The sequence below is a fragment of the Cynocephalus volans genome, chromosome 4 (genome assembly GCF_027409185.1).
Source record: "Cynocephalus volans isolate mCynVol1 chromosome 4, mCynVol1.pri, whole genome shotgun sequence".
In the NCBI taxonomy this organism is placed as follows: domain Eukaryota; kingdom Metazoa; phylum Chordata; class Mammalia; order Dermoptera; family Cynocephalidae; genus Cynocephalus; species Cynocephalus volans.
In genome coordinates this window covers 110035206-110052044 of record NC_084463.1, presented here as the reverse complement: position 1 = coordinate 110052044, position 16839 = coordinate 110035206, and the positions used below count along the sequence as shown (strand labels likewise).

Here is a 16839-nt window from a genome sequence, read left to right as displayed (position 1 = left end):
CAATGTGATATAATATTATTAAATATTTATAATGACAAAAAATATCAAAGTTGATGGGTAAATTTTCTTGAATCCCAAATGTAACTAATGTGGACTAAAACCCATCAATAAATAGTCAATAAGTTTCATAGTCCATCAAAAATATACTCTGCTTTTAGTACTTTATATACCTTATATTCTACATTCTACAATGTAGTAATAATAGAGATAAAATAGAAAACAGGTACCACAAAGATTTAGACAATTAAGGTAAGCTCAGAGTGACTTTTAATATACCAATCAATGTTAATAAAACACAAGTCAAATAGACAAGTGCAAAGGTATCTTAAACCAAAATTAATTAGAAAACAAACAATAAACAAATTCTATTTTTGGGGGGCAACATATGTTAGCCGATATTTATTAGTCAAATGGCTAGTCACAGATAAAAATTTGGAATAGTCAGAAGTCATTCTGGCATTTCAAACAGCTATGTACAGTATTACCAAGATGAGTTTATATATACAAATATTGAGGAGAAAGCAGGCAAAACATTTAAAAACAGACTAACAATACAATTAAGTACAAACCTTGGGAGGAGAGAGGAAACATTTTTAAAAAGAGCCAGAGAAGGACATTATCAGAAAAAATTACAAAACCAGTAATAATTATACTACATTAATACAGCATTCCAAAGGGGTGGAGGTGCATTTTTCCAATGCACTAGCTTCAAAGTTCAAAGGAAAAAAAAGGCAAATAGCTGCTTTTCATCATGAGCAGCTATATACATTTCACATAATTGTTTCAAAAAGAAAGCCTATTAAAAACGATGATTGTTTAATGCTACAATTTTACAGCAAAGACAAAACTAAGATAGCAGCAAATTCACAAGGCAATACTTCCACAGAATTATCATTCTGTGGTTCATGCAATGCCTACAAAGTGCTCCCAGTTGGATATACAAGTATAATTCACAATTAAAAAATAAAAAAGAAATATAAGATTGACACACAGGTACATTGAAGGCTGAGTAGTACTGTCTTTTAGTATTTCCCTTTTCAAAGGGAGAATATGTTTGTAATAAAGCCCTTGAGTCCTTTTTACAGGTCACTACAAGGAAAGATACCTTTTATTACAATGCAACAGCAATCTATAAGCAGCACACCACCAGTGGTTAACCCTGGAAAGGCTGGTGGAACATCCAACAGTGACTGGCATCCTCCAGAAGACAGAAAGGTAAGACTAGACGAAAGCCTGATATAACAATGGGTTGTCAAAATACAGTATTCAACTGTAATTCACAAATAAAAGTCCTAAAAAGTATTTCAGTAAAACTACTGACACCAATCAAGACAATAATTGCAAACTGGATTCTAGCAGTGATTTCAACCTAGCTTCCTCTTGTCACAGTTTTTCGGGGGAGGTGGGAAATGAGTAGTTCAGTATATAGTAAGGCTGACAGAACGGTTCATTTTCTTTCCAATAAGTCGAGATGTTCTATTACTCTGGGTGGTGGATCTAGTGGCCATCCGGTCAGTGAAGAGTGCTCTTTCCTCAGCTGCAGCTTTTGCCATCTGGGCTTTCTTGAGTTCCCTAAAAACATAAAAATAGAAAACAAGACTTTTCACCTCATATATTAATTCTAGGAACAGATCCTAAGAGGCCAAACACAAATTGTAGTATCAATTGGGAGATATCTGCATGCCATCATTATCCTCAGATGTAATGTGAAACTTCATCTTCTACACAAATAAACCTATAAAATGATTTTATTTTGTGCTTTTGGAATTAAAATATCATATACACTTGGACACAAATAACAAAGATGCTAGTGCTAGTAATGACTTTGAGTCTTAAAAAATAATTTCAAATAAAACTCCAATTTATGCTGTGAATCTATCTTTACATAACAGAAACAAAAGGAAAACCTTACTTCCTGTTTGTATAAACTATGATGAGTATCAAACCAATGGCAAATACACCTTTTAATATTTAATATAAAATTTTTATAAGTTAAACATTAAATCTCAAAATTTAATATAAAGTACTTTCAAGTCAGTTTTATTAGGTTAAAATCAAAATGGCAGCAATAAATCAAAAGATTAAGAAATGTGATCTATGGTTATTTACTAAATACTCTCCAATATCTCTCCCCTTTTGATAAGACTTTATCATCGCAACCAGCTTGCCAAAAATGTCAAAAGTCATTCAGGTCAAATATGAGAGTCAAGAACTAAACTAATTGACATTAATTTCATCCTTTCATAAAATAAGTAGAACAGAACACTACAAGAAAAATGTTAATATTTGGTGAGAGTCTGGGAAGAAAAAAACTGGTACAGGGTCACTTAGCATTTACTACAATTTAGGGTTTGGGGACTATTACCACTTGTAAACATATGCTAGTCTTAACATTTTTAAAGTTCATAATTTCAAGGTTTAGAAACAACACAAATACGATAGGTCAAATACTAATTTAAGGCAGAAGTCCCCAAACTTTCATTGTATAACATACAAACTGCTCCTTTGTTGGAGCAGAAAGCCTAAATCACCCCTCTTTAAAATTTGGGAACTTATGAGAACAAGAAAGTAAAAACAAAAACAAAAAACCCTCACTTACTTCTGTAAAAGTGAATTTTTGAACTTTTCAGCATTCAATTCTATTCGTAACTGTTCTGCACTCTTTCTAGAAGCAGATAGCAATACTGAATGCTTTACCAGTGCCATTGCTGAAGGTCTTCTCTCTGGATCTGGATGAATCATAACCTTAAAAAGAGAAGTAAACTTAGGGTAAAGATACATAATTTAGTACAATATTGAACAGTGTCAATAAAGTGTTTCATATACAAAACACTCACTTTCAGCAACTCTGTAAATTCTTGGGAAAGTACTTGTGGTATCCGAGGTAATCTACCCTGTCTGATTTCATGCCACTGGTCTCCATTTCTGGGAAGAGGTTCAGCACCAGCAGCACATACCACTGTGAGGGCAAGGGCAAAAATGTCCGCCTTTGGTAGATGGGTATAGTTCTGTAAAATGTTTTTAAAAAATTATTTTAAGGAAATGTAAAAAAATATTCACTATAAAACAAGACTACTCAGTGATGACTTAGGTGAGAAATAGGACTAAATCAAAATATTCAACACCACATTTAAGTTTAGAACCTATTCAGAAAACAAGCTGCTTAATTTAGGGAGATTTCTTCATTTTTTAAATTACAAAGTAATATACATTCTCAGGAGGAAATCTATTTATTTATTTTTATTTAAACATTTATTTGTACATATTTGGGAAGTACAGTGTGTTGTTTCAATACAGGCTTATACTGTATATTGATTCACTAAGGGTGGCTGGCATAGCTTTGTATCCATTAATCTACCACTTTCCTCAGAGGGAAAAATTTAAATACATATCTAAAAGTAAATTCCTGTTCTTTAGCACTAGCCCAATTCACCTCTCAGAAGAAACTCCTGTGTGTGTGTGTGTGTGTGTGTGTGTGTGTGTGTGTGTGTATAGAAAGAGCAATGGGATCATACAGTTACACTTTATATTGTTCTACTTATTTTATTCATTCAAAACTGTTATCAAAAAACATTTGCTCTTACACTTTTTGAAACTATGAGCCATAATTAATCATTCTTTTACTAGTAAATCCTTATTTACGTTGTTCTCAATTTGTGTTTTATACAAATTTTCTTTTTTTTTTTTTTTGGCGGCTTGCCAGTATGGGGATCCAAATCCGTGATCCTGGTGTTATGAGGCTGCTCTCTAACCAACTGAACTAACTGGCCAGCCCTTGAATTTTCTATAGGTGAAACTACTAGGAGTAAAAATTCTGAGTCAAGGGGTACATGATTTTTAAATGTTGATAGATACTAATACTTTTATCTCCAAAAAGGCTATGTCATTTTAAAGTTCTACCAGCAGTATATGGGAATATTTTTGTGACAACTCCATTACAAATCTTTGCCTTCACGGACTTCTCTATTTTGTATTTCCATTCTACTAATTATTAACTTAAAATTTTAATATATCTGAATTTATATTCTTCTATCAACTGATAAGTGTCACAAAGCAAGCAATATTATTAAAGGAGAAAAATTACCTCCTGTAAAACTTCATTGGCAAGAAAACGACTATCACCTTCTTCAACTTGTGGACTAGAGATCCTTGTCACATGCCCAAGATCACCTGCAAGTATTGGAAAAAAAAAATAGTCAAGAGTTAAAAACACTCTCCAATTCCCCAAAAAGAAAGAGTTAAAAAACAAAACAGCCTCTCTCTTTATTTTAAAGTAACAATCTAGTTATCTTTTTTTCTTACCTATTTTAAAAATAACTTTGTTGGATACCCAGTCATCTTCATCTCCTTCTTCAGTGGCAGCATTTGGGATTGAGGTTCGAGATATGAAAATATTACCTGTCAAAGAGTTAATATTATAACCAGAGTTCACAAACAAGGTCAAACATCAGAATCATCCAGAATGCTTTTTAAAATGCAGATTCTCATGTTCTATCCCAAACCCAATGAGAATAAGAATTTCAGGGGATGGGAACCAGGGCTGTATTTTCTAAGAATATACTTTCTAGCCTAGCACTGATCCCTGAACACTTGGAAACCAATGCAGTAAACCCTTGTCATCTGCATATTAATCTTCAGCAGTTTTATTAACTTAGAAACAAAAGGTTATAACAGTAATTTGTGATGCTGCCAAAGTGCAAATTTTGATTTAGTGCTAAAAGGCTAGTGTGAAAAGAATGAGTCACTTAGCCCATGAGTTTGGCTAACCATACAGCATTCACATCCCAACAATATGGTTTTGTGGTTCATTATTTTCTACTGTATACGCACGACCTTTTTCATCAAATTCATTTAACCTCACGATTAACATAAACTTCAGTGGCTGATTTCATTTTAATAATTTTATCAACAGTGTTAAATTAAAAAGTGTTATATTTACTGGAATCATCTATCCAGTTTCACTTTATTTACAGGACAACTTATTTTGTGGTGGTATTTGTGAATCTGAAGATTTTTAAACTTCACATCCCTTAATATTTTCAACTTCTGTACCTTGTAATATAAGGTTCTACTATACAAAGGTACATCAAAAATTCATAGAAAAATAGAATTAAAAGATAATGTGAATCTTTCCGTGAACTTTTTTTTATTTTGAAGACCCCTCATATTTGTCTGACACTTTGTACACGACAGGAGTAAGTATAGCCAAACCTTACTAATTCATTTCACATTTACCACCATCAGTCCAAATATATTTTTTTCCTTTTGAAAATAAAAACTTGTGAATTAACATAAAATAATAAATTCTACACATAACTCAAACGATTAAGATATGTTATATAAAGTGACTTAAATTCCTATGAATCAACACATATTTCAATAGATTTCAAAACAAGACAAACAGAACCCCCCCCCCCCCAAAATAACCTTGTTAAATTCAACCTAAAAACATCTAGCCTAAAATGTTTGAACTCAAATCCTCCAACCCTTAGTCATAACTCCCAATTTATAGGAAATACAGGGGAGAAAGAAACAAGCTAAATGACACAGGGAAGCAACCAGTCAAATCCAGAAGAAAAGACACCTTACAAGACAAATCTGTGTGTCATTTTTAAAAAGTAGGGGAAGGGTGAAACCTGAAAAAGAAAAACGGATATAACCAGATGCAATTCATGGTCCTTAAACAGACACTAATTTGAACAAATCCACTGTTAAGAACTTGGGTCAATTGGGAAAAATTTTAATATGCTCTGGCTTACTATAAGAGCTTTAAACACAGGTTTTTAGTCTCTCCAGCAGAATCCTACTTTGAGACTATATGGCTCTGATAAGATGCAGCAAATTTATTCCAGCTTTTAATAAAAGAGTTTTTCATTTCAAATTTCGGGGGGGGGGTAAAGGGGAAGAGGTAAAATAAAATCATAAAACAATACTGTAAATAGTTGTTAAAGGTCTTTTAAAACTAACAATGAAAGAACATAATAAGATATATGTTTTCATATTGCAATAAGAAAGTAATTTATTCTCTACAACCCCAAAGAATACAGGTCAGAGGATCTTAATACTTACTGGGTTTTATATCCATGTGAACCAAAGACATTGAATGAATATATCTCAAGCCCCGGCCAACTTGCAAAAGGAGATCCTTCAACTCTACTTCTGTAAAGTAACTCATGCTTCTGTAGTTTTCACTTATCGCATCAGCTAAACTTCCACCTAACAAAAATAGCAAAAATCAGCCTTTTCTTCTTTCTGAAATATTCTTATTGAAAAATAAGACCTCCTTCCTTCAACCTGATTGTGACATCAAAATTTTACTTATTCTTTCAATAGGTAATATGCTCACATGGATACAAAATACAATTTAAAGTCTCTCTCTCACCCATATACCCCAGCAACCCACCTGGTTCTCTTTCCTAGAGTAAATCAATGTTATCAGTTTCTTATGTATTCAGCTCCTTTTTAACAGATGATAGCATATGTCCATTATTTTAAAGCTCGTTCTGTACCAGTATACAAACACTACCCATTTCTTTCTTGTGTGACTATAGAACTCCATTGTATAATTTAAGGGTAATGCATTAACCAATCCCCTAACCAACACACATTTTAAAATTATTTCCAAACCTTTGCTATTAAATACTATGTTCTAATGAATAACTTTGTACATTGGTCATTTCACACATATTTAGTATATCTTCTAGAAACAACATCACTGACTCAAAGGGTATGTACACTGTACCCCACAGAGAAGGCTGTTGATACACGTCCATTATCAATGTATGAGAATACCTGTTTCCCTACACTCTTGACAACAGTCTATAAATTTTATAGGTAAAAACCAGTATCTTAGTATAGTTTTGATTTATACTACTCTTAGTATGAATGAGAACTGCTTTTATATTACTGGTCAAGCCAATCAGTTAATTTGTTTATATTTTTAAAAACTTTGTAAGTTTACACTTTATCTGAGGCAATAAGGAGCTGTTAAAAAAAGTCTTCTGTTTAAAGCTTAGGAATAATAAAATCAGAGCCAGGATAATAAAATCAGGAAGGTCAATGATGTATTTAGTCAGGAAAGGAGGTCCTACAATTTGAACAAAACTGAATAACAAAATGTCAAATGTGTTTTTAAAATAAAAATAAATCACACATCTGGATATCCCAGTCTTAAGCATGTTTTCCATACTTAACTTGTACAAATCTTGAATGGGGGGGTGGGGGGTGGAGAGGGTTCCAGAAGGGAGGAGACCAATAAGCCTGTCAGACAAGTCAAGCTAAGTCCTAGATCAAGCTTGGTAAGAAGGCCAGCAATAATAGCTGGGCCAGTATTTTCTATCTTATTGTCAGAAGTGCAAGAGAGGTGAGAAGAGCAAAACGCTCATCTGAAATTTCAGGTTCTCTTCTCCTATCCATCAACATTTTTGTATACTTGTTTATCCAGGTTAGAAATTTCAATCTATATCACCAAACCAAGATAAAAGGTTTATAATGCAAATGACTGTTTGAGATAATAAGGAAATTTCAGTCATAATAAAGGATAATCAGTTAATCGACAAGTACAAATGAATATCAGAATCCTTTCCCTGTGGAACTGTGGAAAAGATCTGAAAATCAGCCCTATTAGGATAATCAAAGATGTGGAGAGAGGAATGGTGGAAAGTTAAACAAAAGATAAGGCAGAGCTCACAAATGTATCTAGATAGCCTTATTTTCTTTCTAAATAGGACAGATAACCATACAAAGAGGCAATCCTGTTTCACACTGGTCTATTTATTGTTTAAACATCTATATTCTTTACCTGTTTTTATATTGCTCCAAAATAATAAATTATTTTCAAAAGATTATTTTATCATCTAAGTTTATTACAGGACAAAGTCTTTGTAATCTGAGAGCGTAGCAAGACTAAGCACTCTTCCCCAACTCCTAGGCCCAAGAGAGTTTTCTCAAAATCATCTGAATTACACAACCACGTTATTAGATAAGTTGCTACATTATTTGTGATTTCCAGACTGCTAGTGAAATAAATACTCTGTAAGAGAACCACTCATATCAACATGGTAAGAGAGAGGGAGGAAGAAAGAAACTTAAAAAGAGATGATGTCCAGCAAAAAGAGAATGGAGATGACATGGTCAAGTTGTTCTATGTTAAATGCAATGACTGAAAAATGAGGGTTAAGAAACAGAATAGTCCACAAGGTCATGGGAGATATCTACATAAATATTGTGAAGGTATGAACAGAAACATTTCAAGAGCTGAAACAAACTAGCAGCAATGCTATAAACTGAACAATCAAGTTCTTTCAAGTGTAGAGAACTAATAAAATGACAATGAGTCAGGTCTGAGAAACAGATCTTTTACTTCTGTTTGTTCACTGTTTTTAAATATGGAGAACCCAAATCCATACCTGTCACTTATTTATTCACAAGTTATAAGATGGCTGGTCTTGTTTATTTAAGGAAGAAATAATGAGAATCAACAAAAATAAGTCTTTGCTATCTCCTCTCAAGTGTTCGCTAAATTGTAAATTCTCTGTATTCACAGAAGATATACAGAAATAGAAATAATACATTATATATGAAGATTTGAGTATGTAATAATAACAGATGTCTGTAAGGATCAGAATTCAGACCGGGATTTTGGTAAAGGTTTGATGAAAAAGGAGGGACACAAGTTGACCTTTTAAGGACTTGTTGAAATTGAAAGCTATATAGAGGTCCAAAGCTAAACCTATAGTCTACCTTTATCCACAGGGGATATGTTCCAAACCCCCAGTAGATATACCCCACTCCATATTTTTTCCTCTATATACATACCTATGATAAAGTTTAATTTATAAATTAGGCACAGTAAGGGATTAACAACAATAACTAATAATAGAACAACTATAACAATATACTGTACTAAAAGTTACGTGAATGTGGTCTTTCTCTGTAAGTATCTTATCATACTGTACTGCAGGTATCTGAAACTATTCAAAGTGAAACCATTGATAAGAAAGGACTACTGTACAAGCTTCTTTTGTTCTGAGGGGAGAGGAGGGAGAGAAGACCAGCTAAAGAACCGAAAGAGTAGTGTTAGTGGATTCTAAGGGTAAACTGGGTTGGATAGATAGAAATGAGGCAGGATTATAGAATGCCTTAAAGAAATAGCTCAATTTAGATCAGTGGAGAGTCACTGTCCTTTTATGAATAACCAACATCAGTATTAGCAGCATGCAAAATGAAATAAAAAGGGAAGGCTAGATGCAGGCAGAATCCATTCAACAAAGCATCTTACTAACTACTATATGCTTCCCACCCTATGCTAGGTGCTAGAGATAACAAAATATATATGGCAAGACCACTGTCCTCTCAAGAAACTCAGTTTGAGTGACAGGTACATAAATACAAGTTTTACTACTGAGGTATACACATCATGCTTCAGAAGGGGCAATCATTACTTGCACTTGAAATTCATGTTAGACCTCTATCTTTGAAATTATAAGAGAAAAAAGAGACAAATAGAGCAAGACTTTAGATAACAAATATTTCCTTGGTGTTCATTTTCTCAAGCTCACAAGTTTACGGGAAAACCATTTCATTTCTCACCATTACAATATTCATTCTGTATAAGCATATGATCATCTTCTGCCCATGCAGAGAAATATCGAACTACATGAGAATGCTGTCCAAGCACTGCATGAGCATATACTTCTCTCAAAGCGTTCTGCCTAGGAGAAATTGGAGATTAATAGAATAGTAAGTCATTTTTATTCAAGCCTAAACTGAATTAATTTATCTGAAGCTTCATAAAATAAACTTGACTTTTTTAATCTATTGTTAGGCTGAAGAACAACTTGCTTAAGAAAGAGGGGGTTAAAACTTGTATGAGATTTTCCAAAGCTTCCATTAAAGTAGACTGTCAGAGAGAAGAAACCTTGTTGGCCCTAGGACTCGGGAAAGACTAACCTCCATTTTACTGTGAATTCTCGGATGCTGACTAGAAATAAGCAATTTACGTAAGGCTCTAAAATCAGACTATTCATATTATTTACCAAGTCCAGTTAGAACTAATGGTACAAAATGAAAAGGACCTCATTAAATCATTATAACCTCAAAAGTTTCAGAATTAAATGTTTGAGAATTAAAGTGTTTGATTACCTAAAACCTTACTGGTTTGTTAATATCAGAGGACAAAAGAGCAAAAGACAAAATGTTTAATACATACTCATCAACAGAGCCAGCCAATGGCTTTTTTGATCGCTTAATGGCATAAATGCATCCATCCAGCCTCTTCACACACTTAAACACAGAACCGAATTCTCCAGAGCCAATTTTCTCTAGCTCATGAAATTCTGTTGTATATCGAGACTTCATATTGCTTTCAGTAATTGTAATTCTCTGTAATAAAAAGTGCATCCTTAATACAAAGATATTAAAATCATTTTTTGCAATGGTGAAGACTTTACATGTGAAATTTAAAAATCATTCTACCTTGTTTTAATTTTTAAAGCTTAATTAACATGTATATACCATAGTTTGTTAGAGAGAGAGGAAATCAAATTTCAGAAATAAAAAAGAAAATAAAAAGTTATTTACTTTAGCAGGTCTTGTCTCATCTTCAAACTCATAATCACTAGCTTCCATGTCTTCACCACAGGAACTGAAAAAAATATTATGTATTTTTCCATCAATATATCTGACAGATACATCAACTTGAGAGCCAAAACTTTATCTGATAAAGTGTATAGTGAAGTGGAATTTTGATGGAGAAAAACAGAAAAGTTAGCATTTAGTTAATTTTATAATCACAAGATTCAGCCCAGCTGAAAATATTGTCCCTGCTGAGCTATACTCACTAAACAGAAGCCAACACCACCACACATATCAAAACTAAAGCCTTTCTAAATCAACTCTCTGCCTGCCTCATTTTTGACACCAGTAGATTTCCTACAAGATATCTAGGCTTTTTATTCCTTTTTTTCTCACACCACTTCTTTCCACAGCTTACTACTTCCCACCTATCTCCTGAGAATTAGGTGCTTGTAAAAGAAAAGATTTCAGAGCACACAAGCATACATGCCATTCAGTAGAGACTAAATTTTGATAATTATACCAAACCAATATTGGGTCGCATGGGGAACCAAACTGTTAAGTAAACGACTTACTCATTCCAATAGGTTCTCTTTCTTCGACGACACTGTCCTGAGGAATGAAGCAACACAGAATCTGGAGTAAAAGGATTAATATTCACTTGAGGAGTCTGTCGCATGTCAAATTCTCTTTTTCCTGATTTTTCTGTATCCATGAATAGAGAACCACCCCGGAGTTTAACAGAGCTGGAATCGATTCCTCGAGCTTTGGAAAGCAAACTCTATGGAAGGAAAAATAAAATTTTTAGGATCCAAGTCCTATAGAAAGTAAGCCTTCTCAACCTAACATTCAACCAGCCTTTCACGTAGTTAAATGTGTAGGTCAAATCAACATACAAGCCTTTGTTATATTTCAAGCAAAATAAACAAGAAGCTAACTCAGGAGTCTGAAAGCTGGATACTAACCACCTTTTCGGAAAAAGACAACCGAGTAGAATCAGTCTCTAACCCTAAAAAGAATGTGAATGCTGGCTAAAGCTAAATTCAATCTAGTGGCTAAAAGTTAAACAAACCTTTTCAACTCGTCTAAAAACAGAAAGCAGTCAGAAAGCCCCATAAAAGCTCCCCTCCCCCACCTAGATAGGGCTTTGAAAGCCACCCCCGCTGGACTCCTCCCCTCACTTCCAGAGGGATTTTCGCCTAGGGCAAGTCAGCTAATAAACAGCAACGATCAAAAACAGCACACTTACTACAGAGGCTTATGACTACCCGTACGTTGAAAAAACGAACTCACTTTAAAAAGTACATTTTTCCATACTAACCGTAATTACAAATGTGATACTTGTCTCAATTTCGGCAAGTGTCCGTATTTAAATCTGCTGTGACTACTAAAGTTTTAGACGTGGTAATCTGCCCACTCACTGGCCATTCGACAAACAGGTGCTGCACACCTGTTTAAGATACCTTATCAATAGTAGGGTGTTCCTACTCACACGAAAGCCGAGCGAACTTGGGCAATGCAAACCCAAGCATATAAACAAACTCTTGCCCAGTACCATGCCCCAAAAGAGGCTTAAATGCTACCTTGAATTTTATATGAATGCTTGGAGGGCCAGCCTTTACTCCCAAGTCGAAGCGCAGTCTCCCTCCAGACCTAAAACTTTTGCTCCATAACACGAAACGATAAACGTAGGGAAAAAAAAAAAAGTTTTTAATCGAACTCCTTCTGCCTGCGCCGCCCAAATTACAGGCCCGATTGCGGCGTTTAAAAGGCACCATATGGCTCGGGAGTGTCAGGTGTCCGGGCCAGTACCCCTGCAGCATCTTTGCAGACCATGTTATCGGTGCCATACTTGGGGCTGACACCTCGGGGCTGCAAATCACCAGCCACCTGGACGGCGCCGACCAGCCCCTTTGTAAGATGAAGAAGTCCCAGACGAGGCCCATTGTTCAGTTACATAATCTTAACGGACAACTTCTGGGCAGGGCCCAAAACAGGGACTGCCAACTTTTGGTGGCGGCGCAGGAAAGCGAGCGGGGGTGCGGCCGGGCGGTTATGTAACCGAACCCGGGCAGCGGCGCGCTCGGCTCTGGAGCCGCGGCCTTTTTAAAAGGCTCAGCCGGCGCGGGCTCGGGGCCCATGCCGCTCGGCGCGGCCACCACCGTATCCCCTCGCTCCCTCACCTTGGGCGTGTGCGGCGTATCGAAGAGCCGCAGCTTGCGGAAAGTCTTGTGCGGCGGGGTGCCGGGGTAGTCAGGCAGCGGCGAGCAGGGGCCCCCGCCCGCCCCGCAGCCCCGGGGCGACGCGTCCCCCGGGCCGCCGCAGCGCACTGGTGAGAAAGAGCTGCCTAGGAAGTAGGCGGCCGCCGGCGACTTGACGGGCGACGAGGAGCCGAAACCCTCCTCCTCCCACGAGTCGCCCTCGGCCCCGCCGCCCGCCCCGTCCGCGTCCGAGCAAGTGCCCCGCAGCAGCATGTCCTCCTCCAGCTCCCCGGGACTGCCGGGGGCCGGGCCGGGCGAGCGGCGGCGCTCGGGCCCGGGCTCCGTGGGGCTCCTTGGGGGCGGAAGCGGCGAGTCGGGCTCCTGAAAAGCCGAGTCCTCCCCGGTGCTGTGGCCACTGCCCTCCTCTTCCTCCTCCTCCTCCTCCTCCTCACAGTCGCTGCAGGGCGAGAAGATGAGCTTCTGCCGCAAGGTGCAGGCGGCCCCGGCGCGGCGGGGCGGCGGCGGCTGCTGCCGGCTCAGGAAGCTCATCGCGACGCTGGGGCCGGAGCGGAGGACCGGAGAGCCGGGGCCCGCGGAGTCCAGGACTCGGACGGCCCAGGGGGCGGGTCCGCCACGTGCGACTGGGCGCGCCGGGTTGGGGCGGCGGCGGGCCTGCGCAGCGGCCGGCTGTAGCTCCGGGGCGTTCGGGGCAGCGGGCGGCGGCGGCAGCGGCGGCGGCGCGGACTGTCCTGCAGAGGGGGGCGGCCCAGGCGCCAAAGCCAGGGTCTCCGCAGGTCCAGCGCAGGTTCGGGCTCCGCGGCTTCCCGCGACCGTTAACCACGTGACTGCCCAACCCACCAATCCCCGCCCAGCCCCGGTTTTGAAAAAACAGGAGGGCGCGACGTAGCCCGCGGGGGAGGGACCAGCTACGCGATTTTGGCGCGAACCCGCTGGTTCCGCCCCCGACGTAGCCCGCGGGGTCTGGCCTGGGCTGGCCTCGGTGCCGCCGGCCTATGAGGGAGGGACGGAGGCCGGGCGCCCGGTCCGGCGCCACTTGTTCGGCGCCGGAGAGCCGAGGTGGCCTTCTGGGAGGGGCGAAGAGAGCAGGACTAGCTAAGGCCGAACCGAACGCCGGCCTGGATGCGGCCTCCTGGCGGCTCCTTCAGCGACCGAGGGTCGTAATCTGGGTAGGCAGCCCGGGAGCGCCTTCAGGTCCCAGCGAGCGGGAAAGAATGGGAACCGATGGCCCTTGGGCGCTGCCCCTGGAAGCCGGCCTCTTTTCCCGCGTCCCTCTGAGGCTGACCACTGGGGCGTGCTGTGGGCAGACCCGTTCCTGGGTCAAGGTCTGAGCCGGGAATGGTGACTCGGGCCTCAATACCTTTCCGAACTGTGTGAGTCCATGTGCTTAGGCCGGACACGGAAGTCAGCGACAGGACGGACACAGGAGTTCGTGAGGCGAGGATACCGGCTGTGGGGGCAGCCCCTGAGCTGCCCCAGGGTGACTGGTAGGGGCGGGTGTGGCCGCAGCGAGGTGACTTTCTCCAGGCCAGAGGATCTAGACTAGTCCACAGTAAAGAGAAACAGCACCTCATTGGGCCCTAGCACAAAGCCAAGTGCCCACCATGCGACCACCATGGTGTTTATATTTGCTCGCCGGCACGTGGCATGTGTTGGCAAAACGGATTGGCCCGGCTCCCTGCAAACTTAAATACAGCTTGAGGAAAAATTTACCTAGTACCCCATCAAACTGATTTTATCTGTCCCTTATTGCACACACAATTTTTTTTTCAAATTTTCTGTTGTAAATAACCTTGTGATAAATATTGTGTGTGTGTGTGTGTGTGTGTGTGTGTGTGTGTGTGTTGATTCTTTAGGATACATTCGCTGGGTCAAAGGTTATAAGCTGCCAAACGTGTGTGTGTGTGTGTGTGTGTGTGTGTGTGTGTGTGTGTGTGTGTGTGTGTGTGTTAGAGCACACGGTGAATTCTGGACACCAGTGGGTATTTAATGTTTGTTAATGTGGTTTTGTTATTTGTATTATCGAGCAGTTGTCATGGGTTTAATAGCCATTTACGTTTATTTCTATTGTCTATTTTTCTTATTGTAGCACTTTATCGATATTAATACTTTGTCGTATATATTCTGATTCTTTTCAAAAGCTAAGTAAATTCAAGCTGAATTTCTAAAGACACTTTGGTGTGCTTAGCACATCGCATGGGAAATTTCATGGTATTATACAACTGAAGACACAGTGAAGAGTCAACAGCTGTCATCTACAGACATTTGCTAATTGATATATAAATGTGTATTTTTTGTATGTTAATCAAAATTTAATTTTAAGCTCTTGAGGGACAATAACGCTACATGCCTATGTTTCAAGGAAAGGCATTCTCTGATCCAGAGTGGCCAAAGCCAAGGAGTAGTTTTTAGCACCCTCCCTCCAACACCTCCGCTCCTGTCACACCTAACATATAATTCTTTGATATGGACAATTGACGTTTTCTTAATTTTATGTGAAGTGTAAGTAAAAATTCCTTTAGAAAACAGCTACTTTTTATTGATCTGTAACGTGTGTTGTGTGTAAAAGAAGTGTGCTCTCTAGGTAAAAAGGAACCTTAAAAGCCCCTGAGACACTTCTCCCTGACTAGATTGTTGCTCCTAAGCCCCTCCTATATAAGAATTCTGTATCCTCTGTTGCTAACCATGCAATCTCACTTTCCTTCCTCCCTTTGCTTTTTCAGAACTCCCTGCTTTACTTCCTTAAAAAGCTTATATCTTTCTCAAAGTATGTTGTTGGTTTATTATTATCCCCTTCTAGAAAAATGACATCCCTTAGGTTAGGGAACCTTCTCTATCTTGTTTATTGCAGTATTCTGTTGCAGCTTAGGTGCTCACTATCTTGTAGTACGAAGGTACTTCAAAAAGTCTGTGGAAAAATAGAATTGAAAGATAATACAAATCTTTCCATAAATTCTTTGAAGTACCCTCATAAAAGAGTCCTTACTTAAATATTTGTTGGTTTGTTTAGTTCCTAAATTTGCATGTTTGCAGATAAATATGCCTATTTAAGATTTTGAACAGAAAATTACTACTTATTCAGTGAAAGTTTGTAGAGCTTAGCAGGCATGATTCTTTATCATTTTTTTCTCCATTGCTTTTTTTTGTCTTCTCAAATGATAAAAATTTAAATGGAACAGAAGTCTCCCACCTGCCCCTTCAATCCCCATCCCGATTCCCTCTCCTGGAGGTAAACACTCTTAACAGTATTTGTTTTGTTTGTTTTTTATCAACTCCTACTTTGCCACTTGTCTGCTTCTCTCAACTGGGAGGTCCTTGAAGTAGGCTGGGGCAAAAGGGTCTGGATTCCAGATGGGAAGGGAAGAGTTCTCGGTCTGTGGCCCAGGACTGAATTCTTGGCACCCAAGTCTTCACACAGAATGGGAGAGGTAAGTTCCCAACAAATGTATAGCATAGTTGGGGAAAAGAAGGAATTTTTAAAAATTGAAAACAAGACTCTGTGCTAGAGTAATTTCCTCTATGAAGCCTTTCCTTGACTTTTTGCAGTCCCTGCACCTGACTTTCCATCATACCTGGGATGGACTATGTAACACTTACTTTGTTTACTTGTCTGGCTTCGCTTCCCACCAAGGCCAGACCAAATTTTATTTGTCTTTAGAGCTCCAGGAACCAGAACTGTGCCTTGGTCTCTGAGAAAGTGCTTAATAAATCTTTCTGGAATAACTGAATGAAAATCTAGTGATCTTTAAAACGAAAGTGCCAAAATGACTTAGAAACCGACACCCTGTCTCCTCCAGTGAGAACATGGCACAGTGTTTTGGTTTAACTGCAGCAGTGTCCTAACTGAAATTTTACATGACTGTTCTGATTTTTAAAATGTCATACTTCTCTGAGTACAGCACACACTGTGCTAGGGAGATGGGTTACACCCACCTGCCCCAGGGCATATCTAATTCAAATTTCTAGTTCCTTTCCCCTCCCAGTGTATTTTCTACTGTAATGTTGCTGGGCAACTTTTACAGAATCCACATGCTTGTGGTAATGT

The 16839-nt window shown here is 39.0% G+C and overlaps 2 protein-coding genes across 7 annotated transcripts in view; one reads left to right on the top strand and one right to left on the bottom strand.

The window, feature by feature from the left end:
- Positions 1-322: 322 nt before the first annotated feature.
- On the bottom strand, positions 323-13397 carry WEE1 (WEE1 G2 checkpoint kinase). 2 transcript variants are annotated; one of them, XM_063093681.1, is made up of 11 exons: positions 12759-13397; positions 11151-11356; positions 10582-10645; positions 10211-10383; positions 9592-9713; positions 6070-6216; positions 4303-4398; positions 4085-4170; positions 2838-3008; positions 2600-2745; positions 323-1572 (listed from the first exon to the last, which is right to left on the bottom strand). In XM_063093681.1, exons 1-11 carry the CDS (start codon positions 13323-13325, stop codon positions 1419-1421), a joined length of 1932 nt encoding a protein of 643 aa, XP_062949751.1. In that variant the 5' UTR covers positions 13326-13397; the 3' UTR covers positions 323-1418. The 2 variants fall into 2 exon arrangements, with proteins under 2 accessions (XP_062949751.1, XP_062949752.1); XM_063093682.1 differs by lacking the exon at positions 12759-13397 and adding an exon at positions 11648-11711.
- A 368-nt stretch (positions 13398-13765) lies between these two features.
- LOC134374945 (uncharacterized) overlaps positions 13766-16839 on the top strand; it is a 59763-nt gene continuing 56689 nt past the window's right edge. For 3 of the 5 annotated variants that reach the window (XR_010023372.1, XR_010023371.1, XM_063093099.1), the window contains exons 1-2: positions 13766-13963; positions 16106-16222. Coding sequence is in view for 1 of the 5 variants with exons in the window: in XM_063093099.1 (XP_062949169.1) it covers positions 13790-13963; positions 16106-16222 (291 nt within the window). In the remaining 4 variants the exon portion in view is untranslated. Of the gene's footprint in view, positions 14282-16105; positions 16223-16839 lie in introns of all 5 variants that reach the window. The other 2 variants (XR_010023374.1, XR_010023373.1) reach the window with 2 other exon arrangements.